Here is a 14,377-nt window from a genome sequence, read left to right on the forward strand (position 1 = left end):
GAAACCGAAAGTACCACAGGGGCAGTGGACGTGTCGCATCAGCCATTGTTGTTCAATTGCCACCTGGGTACCTCGGGGACTCAAGTCCGTGGTTGGTCTTCGGTGTAGGCCGCAAATTTCAAAGCGCAGTAAGTCCGGTTCTCGGTGGCCAAATCGAATTTTGAAAAAGACTTTCGTGTCAGCAGGGCATCAGCTAAAAGTACCCGTCGTCCAAATCAGGATACGTTGCAGGATAGATGCGGGAGGCGGAAAGGATCTCGGGAGCCCTGTGCTCACGCGTCCATCTTGGATACGCGCGAAGCTCCTCCCAAGAGATTATTTTTGATTGCTCCGGGGTCCACGCACATGGGTGGGACCATTCACTAGATTATGACTATAACAGAGATACCCCTACTACAGAACTGGAGTTACAGGACAGAAACTACTCCATCTTGTTTACAACATCACCACTGTCTCTGATATAGCATAGGGTATTGGTCACAAAATATTTGAAGAAATGGTCCACATATTTACCAAATGGCTCCAATATACAGCAGTTTGGAACTTTTTTTGGAGCCGTTCTTGGCGATATATGGTACCCAGGGTCTGAAGGCATACTTAGGATCCTGAGCGCAGTCTTCATGTAAAGGCTAGTATTCAGCGCTGGCTCAGCACCCCAATCCCGTTGTTGTCAGACATGGTAGAGGATACTGGCTCTGGACTGGGTGTCGGTAACATGGCTTGGAGGCTAGAAGGGCTTTGGCCCGGGGGTGCAGGGGAGTCTCTTCCCTCAAGATTTTGGGATGTCCAAGGTGCTTGGGATTTTCAAGGTGCTCTGCTAGTATGTCTTCCTGTGTACTCAGCACCGTTCCCTCTGGTACCTCAGGGTCTCCTATATCTAAAGGCGATGCACGCTGGACATTTTGTCACCCACTGAGTATTCTCTGGTGAATAAAGCCTGGAGCCAGATCTGGGCTCCCAGGGCAAGACACTGTTAATAGTCTGGGTTATTGACATTGGTCTTCAGTGCCAAAAGGTGTTCGCACATTGGCGAGAAGTACCACAGCTAAAAACCAACGCAATGAGATTGAAGAGTAACCGAGCAGGGCCAACAAGAATGTGTTCAGGATATGACAAACTTGGGAGGGAGTGCCTACTTGGTACACGTTCAAATCAAAGGAGGAAAACAACTATTTAAAATTGAATTGGTGCCCAAGCGCAATGTACAAAAAGAAAAGTCACACCACATCTTGTGAGTCAAAACACTTCTTCATAAAAAAAAATTGGAAGTGTCCTACACTAAATGGCAGGAGTACGTATGCTAAGCAAGTATATTTAAGCATGTGTGTGTCTCCAGTCATGCATGCTAGGAACACATATATTATTAAATGTTTTTATCATTATCATTTCTGTACATATAACTCACAATAAATTGATTTTGAAAGCTAGTGCAGATTCATGAACGGAGATGCAACTACTAATAAAAGAAAGTGGGGGAAGAAAAAGAAAAGATGAAATGTTAAAACAGCAACTCATTCCTAGACTCATAGGAGCAGGATAGTCTGGAATTGTTTTTTTTGTTAAGTGGGGTTGCTTTTAAAAATAACTCCACAGAGTCTGTACTGGATGATTTACTAAAACAGTGAAAAGGTATTAAATTAGATTTCTTTGCATAGCAATGAAAAAAAGACACCTATATTTGAAAATGGTGGGACTGGATGTTGTCTGGAATGGATGCAGGTGGGTGGTGCTGGTGAGGTGCTGTTGGTTTAGATTGTAGATCAATAGTTTGTTCACTCAGCATTGCAAAGTAAACGTAACCAATGGCATCTGATTTAGTAGCTTCGCAAGCACATGCTTAAATACAAGTACATTTGCACATAAGGAGGTTGCACAATGTATTATAGTGAAGTTGACATTAGCAGTATGGATAGTCTGTTTTGCCTTTTCAAAAGATCCTCTGCCCTTAAATAAAACTGTACCACCTTATAAATAAATAAATAATAAACTGTCTATAACCTGTATCCAATCAATCTCAACTCAGGTTCCTGTAAATCACTGGTATAATTGACCCATACATCAGTCTCCAGATACCACAGTCCAACCAGATCCGAATCACAATACAAGCCCTACATCGATGCAATAGTCATGCGAGCACTACCAGATGATTTGCTCTACAACGCAGGTTTTAATAAATCCAGATCCAGTTGATGTAAAATAAATACAAGTGCCTTCGAGAGGCATCCACAAGAAAATACAGTTCAGTAACAAATAATGTTTATTTGACCACCCATCCCTGACATCACTGTCTCAAATGTCCATGAACGTGTCTGCTTTCCATACTCCATTTAGAGGATTACAGCCGGATTGCAGAAGGAGATCCTGAAATTGTCTATGCAGGCAGTCATGGTCGATTACAAGATCCTCGATTAATTATCTCAGGCAGGCCTTGAACATTCACTTTTAGTTAAATATTCAGAGTAGGACAGCAGTCACTCCATATCTCCAGTTCAGGAGAGCTTGTTTTATAGATGTTGAATTATTTTGAAGCATATCTGAGGAAATCTGCTACACACAGGCAGTTCAATCTTCTTGATGTATCCATTCCCGACTCTCAGCAGGTTCCACTGACCACAGACATTGACTTCCTGTCCTTGTTATGTGCACATTTCGCTTATGGCCAAGATTTGAGATTTGAAGAATTGACAAATCTGTGTTTGTTTGGCTTCAATTTTCTCAGTCTAGCATTACCTTCCCCAGGACACCCTTCCGAAAGGTTCTGATGAAGTCATATGCAGCCACGCTGTAGTTTGGCACTGTAATGTTCACATTCCCTAGAGGGAAGAACAAAAATAAATAAAGTGCATCAGCTTTTAACAGAAATCATTGCACAGTATCCTTCTACAGCATGGCACTCAGTCCCGGTGAAGGTGGTGTCATTACCAGGGTGTATACCAACTCTACCTGCTGTACAGCCGATTTGTATGACATTTCTCCTGGCAATGTCAGGCTGTTTCTGTCAAATAAATTCTAAATTTTAAAGCTCACTTTCAAGCACAAACCAAAGGCAGTTTTTTAACTGGTTTGTGCAACTATGTAGAGTCTTTGTAGGCCCCAATTGGATGTTTCATATGGTATCTGCGGGACCGTTCCAAAAGGCACTATCTACACACCTGAAAAATAGGAGCCCTTGAATGACACTCTTGGATCACGGTCCCACACAAGACACTGCAGGGGACGCGCGCTCACTGAGATCCACAAGGTAACTTTGGTAGCAATATATCTAAGGTCCCCGAAGGCTATGGACCAGGGAGCTGCACGTGTCTAAAGGACATTCAGAGAAAAAAGGATCTTTCAGAAGGAATGAGACTGGTGTGAAGGCTGTCAGGTACTTCTGGCCAAGTATAATTAAGATCATTGAAAGCCATGAAAGGAACCTCCACAGAATTACCTGACAGGTTAAGGTAAAAACCACATAAGGGTACTGTGAAGAGACAAAACAAAAATCTGAAACATTTCTTAAAGAGAAACTCAAGGCATGACCAAAGATGAGTCTATCTGGGGTCCTATGATGTTATTGTGGCATGGCCCTGGTTAAAGGCTGCAAAACCACCTGTTCAGAGAAGCTACAAAAAGTGTGAGAGAAAATCCAAAAGCATCCTCTGCAGCAAGGAATTTTAAGACAATTGTTGGTGTAAAGTCAGTGAGGGAAAGGGCTGAATAAAAGGCCCTGAAGAGCATCTCTGGAAAAATATGGAAATAACCTGGGAGATCTGGAAATAACCTGGGAGATCCTTGAAAATGTCTTGGCCTAGGCACAGAAAAAAAAGCTTTAAGTGTACAGTGGGTCATCTCTTGTGATGCCTGTGCGAGCAACTCAAAGAACCATGTCAAGGTCAATGGAGGGGGGTTGGGCTGCAGGCAGTGAATTTGGATAAGGACTTTCTCAGCTTCGTATATGCACCTAAGGCACTAACCAGTGAAAAGTTCTGGAAGGTGTCTTTTAAGAAAGCCAAGAAAAAGACAAGGCGTGCTTTGGGCAATGCCCATTTAAAGGATACACCATATTAAAAGGGTGTAACCTGGGGCGAGTCATCTGAGAAAATATCAAGCAATGCCTTTTGGAGGCTACTGTGGGAATCTCCGATCAAAGTTGCAGTGAGACAAGATGCACTCAGTGGAATTATAGTGTAAGGTTAATCGAGTAAGCATCTTCTGAAGAGTATACAAAAAAAGGTAAATGCAATAGGAAATGAAGAGCTATGATATACCGCTAACCTGTTTCAGGCTGGTGAGGAAAAGAGATAAAGCCTCAATTTCCAAATTGAAAATAAAGGGCAGAATGTGAGTGTGAGAAGAAAATTGTAGAGAAGGTACAATGTTTTGAAGCCACCAGGTAGGCAAGTTAAATTGTTTGTCGGCTTAGTATGGCCACGCATGCACTTGGGCTTCAATTTTGTGCAGAAGCGTCCGGAACTGCTGGCAACATATATTTCACAAGTCTTCAGCAAGGGAAAGTGAATGCATTAGCATGACGTAAAGTAGATCTGCCAACTGGTAGACTGTTTCAATGGTGCAATGCAGTGGTGATGAAGTGCCAAGGGCACAATGTGGGTCAATCCCAAGACTTCGAATTGGTGTAAAGTGCTGCAAGGCATAGGGTGAGTGGCAAGCTCTAGGATGATAAGAAAGGCTGTCAGTATTCATCAGTTGGAATGAGTAACCAATTGTATAAAAAATAGGACCCCATAGGCTTGTTGTTTCCCCTCACAGGTATAATAGAAAGAATAGATGTATAACATTAGTGGATGGAAAGGGAACCCCACATAAAGAGCAGTGGCATCTCACTGCTTGGCCTAAGATTAGTCCTGATACGTGTAGCACCCTATAGAGGAACCATTTAGGGAAGAAGCTGCTTAAATGGCACAATTTCGTAGTGTGAAGTTAGAGAGTCAAGAGAGGTATATATAATTTCCTGCCCTGGGCCTGTATTAGCTACGACTTTGATCTCTTACTTTAGGGCAGTGAGAGGTACAAGGCACATGTGAATGAAATAGCAGTATCTATGGCCCCTCATAATCTAATTAAATAAATAATCTATGGTGAGAGCACAGGATGCAGCTATACACTATAGTCACTGTCTTGTAATTAATGAGCTCTGGCTATCCTTAACCCAACTGGATGGAACTATTACTGTAACTGTGTAACTGTGCTGGTGTTATATGCCTCCATGTGTCTTTTAAATGTGAGAAATGTGGTCTAACGTTGGCTTTCACTCACTCACTCACTCACTCACTTTGTGGCGCCATGCAGTCTTCCCAGACAGAAACTATAATGAATATGCTACTTACCAGTATGTTCTTGGCATGTAGGGCCAGTATGTTCTTGGCATGTAGGGCTGCTGACATTCATGTCTGTGCATAGATCGCCGCCTAGTGTTGGGTCCGGATGATTGCACATTGTTGTCCTGGAAGAGTCTTCGAAGTATCACGAGATAGGCGGCTCCTCCCCTGGACTACAGTGCGCATGGGCATCAACGCCATCCCCAGATTGTTTTTAGCCATTGCGGCCAAGATGGAGTGAAACTCAGTGTATGATGACCATGCTAAGAGTATATGTGAATACTGCAGCTTCTACAGGCGCCGGGGAGGAGGGCGGGCGATATGAATGTCAGCAGCCCTACATGCCAAGAACAGATGCATACTGGTAAGTAGCATATTCAGTTCGAGGCACGTGGGCTGCTGAATTCATATCTGTGCATAGAATAAATAGCAGTCCCTCCATTTAGCGGCGGCCGCCTGTGCCAGCTGCAGCAGTTTGAAAAAGTGTTTTGAGAACAGCCTGCCCTACAGCTGCTTGCTGTTTGGAGTGTACATCAAAACAGTAATGCTTAGTAAACGTGTGTGTGGTAGACCATGTGGCTGCTCTACATATGTCTTCTAAAGGAATGTTTCCAAGGAATGCCATAGAGGCCCCCAACTTTCTGGTGGAGTGGGCTCTTGGCGGAATGGTAAGGGTACGCTTAGCTTTGAGATAGCATATTTGGATACATTTAACTATCCACCTAGCAATACCAGCCTTGGAAATAGGGTTACCTTTCTGGTGTGGTGCAAAGGCGACAAAGAGTTGCTTAGTCTTTCTAAAATCCTTGGTCCTATCAATGTAATACATTAGGGCCCGTTTAACGTCAAGGGTATGGAGCATCCGCTCCGCCAATGATTTAGGATTTTGAAAGAAAACGGGTAATTCAATAGTTTGGTTGATGTGGAACTGAGACACAACCTTGGGCAGAAACTTAGGATTAGTGCAGATCACTATCCTGTTGGAGTGAATTTGGATAAATGGCTCTTGGATTGTGAAGGCTTGCAATTCACTAACCCTCCGTAGTGATGTAATTGCTACGAGGAAAGCCACTTTCCATGTTAAGAACTGAATCTCGCAGGAATGCAGTGGTTCAAGGGGAGGACCCATTAGTTTGGTAAGAACCACATTAAGGTTCCACTCGGGTGCTGGTGGAGTCCGTGGTGGAATGACTCTTTTGAGGCCTTCCAAAAAAGCTTTGATGGCAGGCACCTTGAAAAGTGAAAGGTGCTGTCTATTTTGGAGATACGCGGCCATTGCAGACAGATGAATGCGAATGGAAGTATAGGCCAGATTACACTTGTACAGATGGAATAGGTAACAGATGATGTTCTGAATAGAAGCGTCCAGTGGGTTAATGTTGTGGTTTGCACAATAAATGACAAACCGCTTCCATTTTGCCGCATAGCAGGCTCTAGTAGTGGGCTTTCTCGCCTCCCGAATGATGTCCATGCAATCGGGAGGTAAGTTTAGGTAGCCAAACTTTAGGACTTCAGGAGCCAGATCGCCAGGTTGAGCTGTTGCGGATCTGGGTGCTGAATGTCGCCATGGCTCTGCGTCAGAAGGCTGGGTGTGAGATGTAGCCTTTGACGCGGTACCACGGACAGTTCTAGAAACGTGGTGTACCATGGTTGACGAGCCCACGTTGGAGCAACTAGGATGAGAGTCATTGAGTGTTGCCTGAGCTTGCGTGCCACCAGCGGTATCAGAGGTGCTGGGGGAAAAGCGTACGCAAATTTGCCTGACCAGTTCATCCATATAGCATTGCCCTGCGACTGTGGGTGTGGAAACCTGGCAGCGAAGCTTTGGCATTTTGCGTTCTCCTTTGTGGCGAACAGGTCTATCTCTGGATGACCCCACCTTTGGAAGTACGGCTGGAGTACTGATGGGTGTATCTCCCACTCGTGCATCTGGTGGCTGTGCCTGCTGAGCAGGTCCGCCATCTGATTGTCCTTGCCCGGGAGATGCTCTGCCATGAGGAATATGTTCCTCTGAATGGCCCACTTTCACATGCTCTGAGCCAGATGAGACAGCTGCGGAGAGTGTGTGCCTCCCTGCTTTTGAATGTAGTACATTGCCGTCATGTTGTCCGTCCGAAAGAACACGACCTTGTTGCATAGATGTACTTTGAAAGCCTTCAGTGCCATGAAGATCGCCATCAGTTCTAGAACATTGATGTGCATCTTCCCCTGTTGCTGCGTCCATAGTCCCTGCACAGTGTATTGGAGTACATGCGCTCCCCATCCCTGGAGAGAAGCGTCCGTTGTCAGGATAATCTGTGGCACAGGCTCCTGGAACGGTCGGCCCTTGCAAAGGTTTTGTGGATTCCACCAATGCAGAGAGTTGTATGCCCGACCGCTCACCAACACTAGGTCTGTCAACTGGTTGTGAGCCTGAGTCCACTGACGTGCCAAGCACTCCTGAAGCGGACGCATATGTAGTCTCGCGTGCGGGACAGTGGAGATGCAGGAGGCCATCATGCCTATCAACTGCATGAACACTCTTGCTGGAAGCGAGTGTTGAGGTCTGAATTTTTGGATCAGCGATTGAATGCTGCTGACTCTCACTGAATTCGGCTGTGCTGTGGCCGCCAGAGTGTCTATGGTCGCACCCAGATACTGCCGTCTGTGGGCGGGCTGGAGATGGGATTTTGGGTAATTCAGTGAGAACCCCAGATCGTGCAGGAGGTGAATGGTGTGGGACACGTGGTGGGCGCACTGCTGGGCCGACTTCGCCTGAATGAGCCAGTCGTCCAGATAGGGGTAGACGTGGATGTTTTGACGTCTTAGATGCGCCGCCACCGTCGCCAAGCACTTTGTGAAAACCCTGGGTGCCGTGGTGACCCCGAAAGGCAAAACCTTGAATTGGTAGTGCTGGTTTTGGATGGTGAACCTGAGGTATTTTCTGTGTGAAGGATGTAGCGGAATGTGGAAGTACGCATCCTTCAGGTCCAGAGTTGCCAGAAAGTCCCCCTGTTGAAGCAGTGGGAGAACTTGCTGCAGTGTTAGCATGTGGAAATGCTCTGATAGGATGTAAAAGTTGAGGGGCCTGAGATCCAGGATGGGCCTGAGGGATCCGTCCTTCTTTGGAATCAGGAAGTACAGCGAGCAAACTCCCGAGCCTCTTTCCTGCAAGGGTACGAGTTCTATTGCCCCTTTTTGCAGCATGACTGTGACTTCTTGCTGCAATAAGTGCAAGTGCTCGCCGGACATAGGACGGTGCCTTGGGGGTATGTTGGGTGGAGTGGATGTGAGCTCCAGACAATAACCAAATTGGATAAGCTTTCTGACCCACCTGTCCGTGGTGATGGACTTCCACACGGGCAGGAACTGCTGGAGTCTCCCCCCGACCGGAGTGGTGTGGTCCGGGGGCAGTGACAATGTGTCACTGTTTGTTGGCGGTAGAGGACCTGGAGCTGTTGTTGCCACGTCCTCTGCCCTTGGCGTTGTTGCCGCGGTATCCACCTCGACCCTTGTTGGTATAAGAAGTCTGGGTGCTGCTCTTGTAGAACTGCGCTGACTGCGAAAGTTGACCCCTTGAGGTGCCTCTAGCATTGGAGCGACGAAAGGACCCACTCCGAAACTGCTGGGACTGCAAGGCACCCATAGATTTAGCAGTGTCAGTGTCCTTCATCTTCTCAAGAGTGGTATCAACCTCAGGGCCAAACAGGTGATCTGGGTTGACCGTTTGGTTCAAGATGGTAGTTTGAATGTCCGGCTTGAACCCAGATATCCTCAGCCATGCATGTCTACGAAGCATAATGCTAGTGTTAATTGCGCGTGTGGCGGTGTCAGCCACGTCCAGAGCGCACTTTATGGAAGCGTTGGTGATTAGCTTCCCCTCCTGTATTAACATTTCAGCCGCTTCCTTATATTGATCGGGTAAATGTTGCAAAAGGGTCTCTAGGGTATCATAGTGTGCCCTGTCATAACGCGCCAGGAGCGCCTGCGTGTTAGAGATGCGCCATATGTTGGCTGCCTGCGCTGCCACCCTTTTCCCCGAAGCCTCAAAGACCTTCGACTCTTTGTCTGGGGAGGAGCATCACCCGTAGTTTTCGAGTTGGCCCTTTTCCGGGCATTGGAGACAACCAGGGAGTCCAGAGGCAACTGTCCTTTAATGTAAGTTGGATCTGTGGGCGCCGCCTTGTACTTTTTGTCGATCCTCGGGTTGATGACCCTCGCCCTGGTGGGTTCTTTGAAGACCTCAGCAGCGTGCTTCAAAACACCCTTCAGCATTGGCAGTGTCTTTACAGTCTTTTCAGAGACAGAAAAGGTGTCAAATAGGAAGTCGACGTCCACAGGGTCAGCATGCAGCACAACGTTGTGATTTGCCGCTGCCCGCTTAATGAGGGCATTGAAAGCCACAGAGTCCTCAGTGGGTGAAGTTTTTGCTGAAAAAAGCTGAGGGTTCAATTCCAGAATGCGGGTACCCAGGATCGCCACCAGCGGGCCAGGGCTCTGTTACATCCTCTGGGTCTGTGTAGACGGGGTAGCTGTACTCATCCTCGTCGTCTCCTTCACCAGCTTCTGCATCGGAGTGAGTGGGTGAGAGTTTGTAAGCCTGTGGTGAAATGGGCTCCACCAAGGCTGGAGAACCAGCAGAGGCCAACTTTCGTTTGAGTGGGATCTTGTACGACTCCAACTGGGGCTCAGGGGTGATTTTCCTCTTCAGGAGGGAAAGTCTGCCCGTTTCGGCGTCGATGAAGTGCTCCTGACGCTCCTCTTCCGAAAGTTGTTGAGGCCGTGGGCCGAGGACCACTAACGATGGTTTCGGCGTCGAAGACACCTTGTCGGGTACGCCGGCCCCCGGTTTAGCAGCGAAAGCCTTCGGCGCCGTCTTTGGCGGCAAGGTGAAAAGGATCGGCGTGTGCGCCTTCGCCGGTTTCTCCAGAGGCTTCGACGGCGGAGGGTCCTTCGGCTCAACCGCTGCGGTGCCATCCCTAATGCGCTGTAGGGACTCTGTAACCCTTTTAGTGAACGCGGCGGATGGACGCGCCGGTTCGACAGGGTCCTTAGCGGTTGGTTTTGGAGCGGAGTCCGACGAGGTTCCCTTCGGAGTCGACGCACTCGGCGCAGCTCCCTTGGCCTTGTCGTGTGGAAGCGGGGCCGAGATGTTCTTCGGGTCGTCTGGCTGCTTCTTCGGGTCGGTAAGAGACCTTTTGGGGTCGTCTACTGTCTTCTTGGGATCGAGTCGACCCTTGCCGGCGTCGACAGTCTTCGGCGCCGATGCGGGCGCTTCCGACCCCTTCACCTTCGGCTTCGATGCAGTAGCCTTCGGGTCGGCCATTTTGACGTGGCTCTTCGGCTCGACGGACATTTTAGATTTCTTCTGCGCCGAGGCCTCCGAAGTCTTCGATCCGACTAATGCGATGCGCACTTTCGGTTTCGATATCTCCGGTGTCGAGACCGTAGATTTCACTTTTGGTTTCTGTGTCACCGGGAGTGAATCGGTACCAATGTCCGTGGCCGGGCCAGCAGGCGGGGCCGAGGAACTCACAACAAGGTTTCGGGTAAGGCCCGAAGGCGATCCCTCTACCTGGGCCTTATGTATTTGAATGGCCCCGGAGTCAGTCTGAGGAAGCTCTTCGTCCGAGCTATCCTCCATGGTGGCAAGGGCCCCGTCGTCGTCCCCTACCTCCTCGACGACTTCACCGAAATCTTCGGTCTCGGCGTCGTAGTCGTCCTCGACCTCCGACGCGGGGTTAGATTCCAAGACGTCCTGGATATCTTCATTCTCGACCTCCCCAGCATCGAAGATGTCCGTCGGCGGCGGTGCAGACTGCTGGGCCTCCAGGCGCGCAGCTCGACGGAGCTGGAGTGTTTTCTTGGACCGGAACCTGGAACAGGCCATACATTTGGCCTCGTTGTGGTCCGGCGACAGGCACTTGTTGCACACCGGGTGTACGTCGATATGTGGGTACTTCGAGGCACACACCGGACATCGTTTGAAGCTTGGCTCGAAGCCGAGGAAGTTGCGAAGCCGAACGCAAAACAACACCGACGCAAGTCCTAAAGACCTTTTGGTCTCAAGTAAAGTTAAGTTAATTTTTATCGATTCCGACAAGAGGGAACCAAAGACATCCGAACCCAATGGCGGAAAAAAACAATCTGGGGATGGAGTCGATGCCCATGCGCACTGTAGTCCAGGGGAGGAGCCACCTATCTCGTGATACTTCGAAGACTCTTCCAGGACAACAATGTGCAATCATCCGGACCCAACACTAGGCGGCGATCTATGCACAGATATGAATTCAGCAGACCACATGCCTCGAACCCCACTCTTTCCATGCCCTGATTAAGTTGCTCAGTAAAGCAGAATGCAAAACATTCTCATTTACTTTGGGAGCAGTGCAACTAATCATAAGAAAGGAGAGGAGTTGGCCTAATGGCTAGGGCGGTCGACCTCTAATATGGCCAACTGGGTTTGAGTCTCTGCAATGACGCTGAACATCCGATAAATTTTGGGCAAATCATTTAATCTTCCCGTGCCTAACAAAAAAAATGAATGTGTCCTCATGTAACGCAACTGGTGCTATGTAAAGCGCTCTGATACCAAATACCTTCGGGTCAAGTTCACAATATATAAAACTCTGTAAAATAAAATAAAAAAGTATTGTTCATTGTTTGGTGTCCAATATGCACAAACCAACTCTCAGTAGCTAGGCTGCCACACTTAGCCTGAACGAAAGATACAGTGAAGCTAGATTGGAAGTATCAGCCTGTGCTTCTGTTGCAGTGAGTTGGACACTGACTATATTGAGGTTGGTGTATGACACGCAACTTGTTCTCTGATAGTGTATTTGGGTGTTGCAACTCAGCCTAGAGTGAAATCATAGTATGGTGGAAAGGAAGCACTCACCAACTCCAGTGATGGCCTTCACTTTTTGTGTTTTACCAAGCTTGATGGCAATTCTTTTCAGAACACTCTCGATGTCATCAGAAGGTACCTCCAGCCCATAGCGCTCCACATAGCTGCAAACAATGGAAAGTGACATTAGGTCAAAAGCAAAATAACCCAAGGTTCTCACAAACTGAGCACAACCATCAGATGACTGTCCCAGCAGGAAACAAGCAAACATTGCAGAAGACAGAAATTCACTTTCCTGCAAAGGCACAAGGAAATGTACAAGGCATGAGACACGGTGCATATAGCATAAGCATTCTAAGATGAGAGATGGGTCAAATTAATATTCAGGAAAATGATACGTAGTGTTTCATGAGGAGCCATTACAGAGTGAAATAGAGAGTACAACCATAATCAGGTGCTAAACAGAAATATAAGATTAGGAAATGCAGACAGCAATTAAGATTAAGGAATACCAAGAACCATGAAACAAGCAGAAATAGCACTTGGTAGTAAAAATGATAACTGGGCAGTAGGCAGGCAGGAGACCCAGGACAAGAACTTAAAAGATGGGAGACTCAGTCATGGATCCAGTAAAACTGTAGAGCCCCAAAACATACAGACGAGGTAGAACAAGAATATTAAAGCCAACCAAGTGACAGACGAGCCATGTCTTCACCCAGGAACAGGACGGAAACAGAAAAAAGGGGTTAGACTTTGAATATGTGGCTGAACTAGGACACAAACAAGACCCAGGTCTGTGGACCATGGTGGGCAGAGAACAGTCACCAGAGCCAGGGTTGCGGTCTAAATGAGGATGGGATGATCCAGGCAAGGAGAACAAGATTGTGGACTAAAATAGGGGGGGTTAAGGCTACAAATCAGGTAGGGGTGCCAGAATTAGGTTCTAACAAGGAAATGAGTTTAGAAGAACATGTTACTTACCTTCAGTTACACTCTTACTGTCAACACTTAATCTAACTGCAGATTAGAGCCAGAACTCAGCAATTGCTCCAGTGTGTTGACAGGTGGCACCATCAGCCTCCATCACATATCCATCCCGTCACTGGGCATGATGACACAGGGCAGCAGCAAAGACGCTCAGTTAATGCAGCTGAAGTTCCACATGAATATCTGAAAGTGTATATTGTAGAGGTTTCGATACAGAACCCTTCTTTGCTGCCGGGACAGCAGATCTTCCCGTAGAGGCAGATAAAGTGGAGGACATATGCTCACATTCAGTAAATCGAAATACCAGGCTCTCCAATCCCAGTCCAGAGCTATATGGATGAGCTACTCTAAGTTTCTCCTGATGTTCTTTAGAGCCTGAAGTTTCGCTGACAGAGGCAGAAACTCTTACAGGTCGTCCCATTAAAGCCAGCACTTGTCTCCAAAAAGTCCACACGAGGGCACCTTAGGGCTTAATAGTCCAGGCACTACATGTTCTTGGAGGTAGCAAAACGATGTACTTAAAGGCACACCCCACTGGGCGAAGATGTCCTGTGCCATCTTTGGGAGCAGATGCCATCAAGATCAGGAAGATAATACTTGCTAAACTTGTCTGCTCTAACATTCAGGGAACCAGGAAGGTGCCACACAGTCAGATGTATGCCACAGGGATACAGCAGCAGTCACTGCCACAGCCTACGAGGTTGCCGACAGGGCCCCACGCTTAGTGAGGTGCCACATGGCAGTCATGTTGTCTATCAGGACCTGAACATTCCTGCCACTGATGAGAGGTACAAAGGTCTTGAGAGCCAGACAGATGGCTTGCAGTTGCGGAAGGTTGATGTGGCAGTGCTGCAATATCAGAGACCAGAGTACTATGGTCTCCATTTCATCTAGGTACCCTTCAGAGCCCAGAGTTGGCATGTACTTCACTACTCTGATATCTGGATGAGGCAAGGAGAATGGCTTACTTTAAGTCAAGTTGACATTCACCACTGATGGTCCCAGGCTGCATCAACTGAACACATCTGTTGTCTGGAAGGCATCCTTCATGTTACGCCCATTAAAACCAAAGGTTCAACCGCAGGACCATCATGTGACACAGGGCAAACAGAATGTACGAGGTCAAGAGACCACGAAGTCGCAGAATAATCCTCTTTCAGCATGACTTATATACTTGGTTTTAAGTGCATTACAAGATGAGATAGCTAATACGCTATTTTCCTACACTACTTTTGAGTAAGTA

At 47.5% G+C, this 14,377-nt stretch overlaps 1 protein-coding gene across 4 annotated transcripts in view; it reads right to left on the reverse strand.

The window, feature by feature from the left end:
• Positions 1-2,147: 2,147 nt before the first annotated feature.
• Positions 2,148-14,377, reverse strand: part of MTG1 (mitochondrial ribosome associated GTPase 1) — a 195,853-nt gene continuing 183,623 nt past the window's right edge. For all 4 annotated transcript variants that reach the window (XM_086921847.1, XM_086921848.1, XM_086921849.1 and 1 more), the window contains exons 11-12: positions 12,199-12,311; positions 2,148-2,813 (exon numbers count right to left, since the gene is read on the reverse strand). In XM_086921847.1, the coding sequence (XP_086777973.1) occupies positions 2,716-2,813; positions 12,199-12,311 (211 nt within the window). In that variant the 3' untranslated portion in view covers positions 2,148-2,715. The remainder of the gene's footprint in view (positions 2,814-12,198; positions 12,312-14,377) is intronic.

The sequence above is a fragment of the Lissotriton vulgaris genome, chromosome 5, assembly GCF_964263255.1.
Source record: "Lissotriton vulgaris chromosome 5, aLisVul1.2, whole genome shotgun sequence".
NCBI lineage: Eukaryota > Metazoa > Chordata > Amphibia > Caudata > Salamandridae > Lissotriton > Lissotriton vulgaris.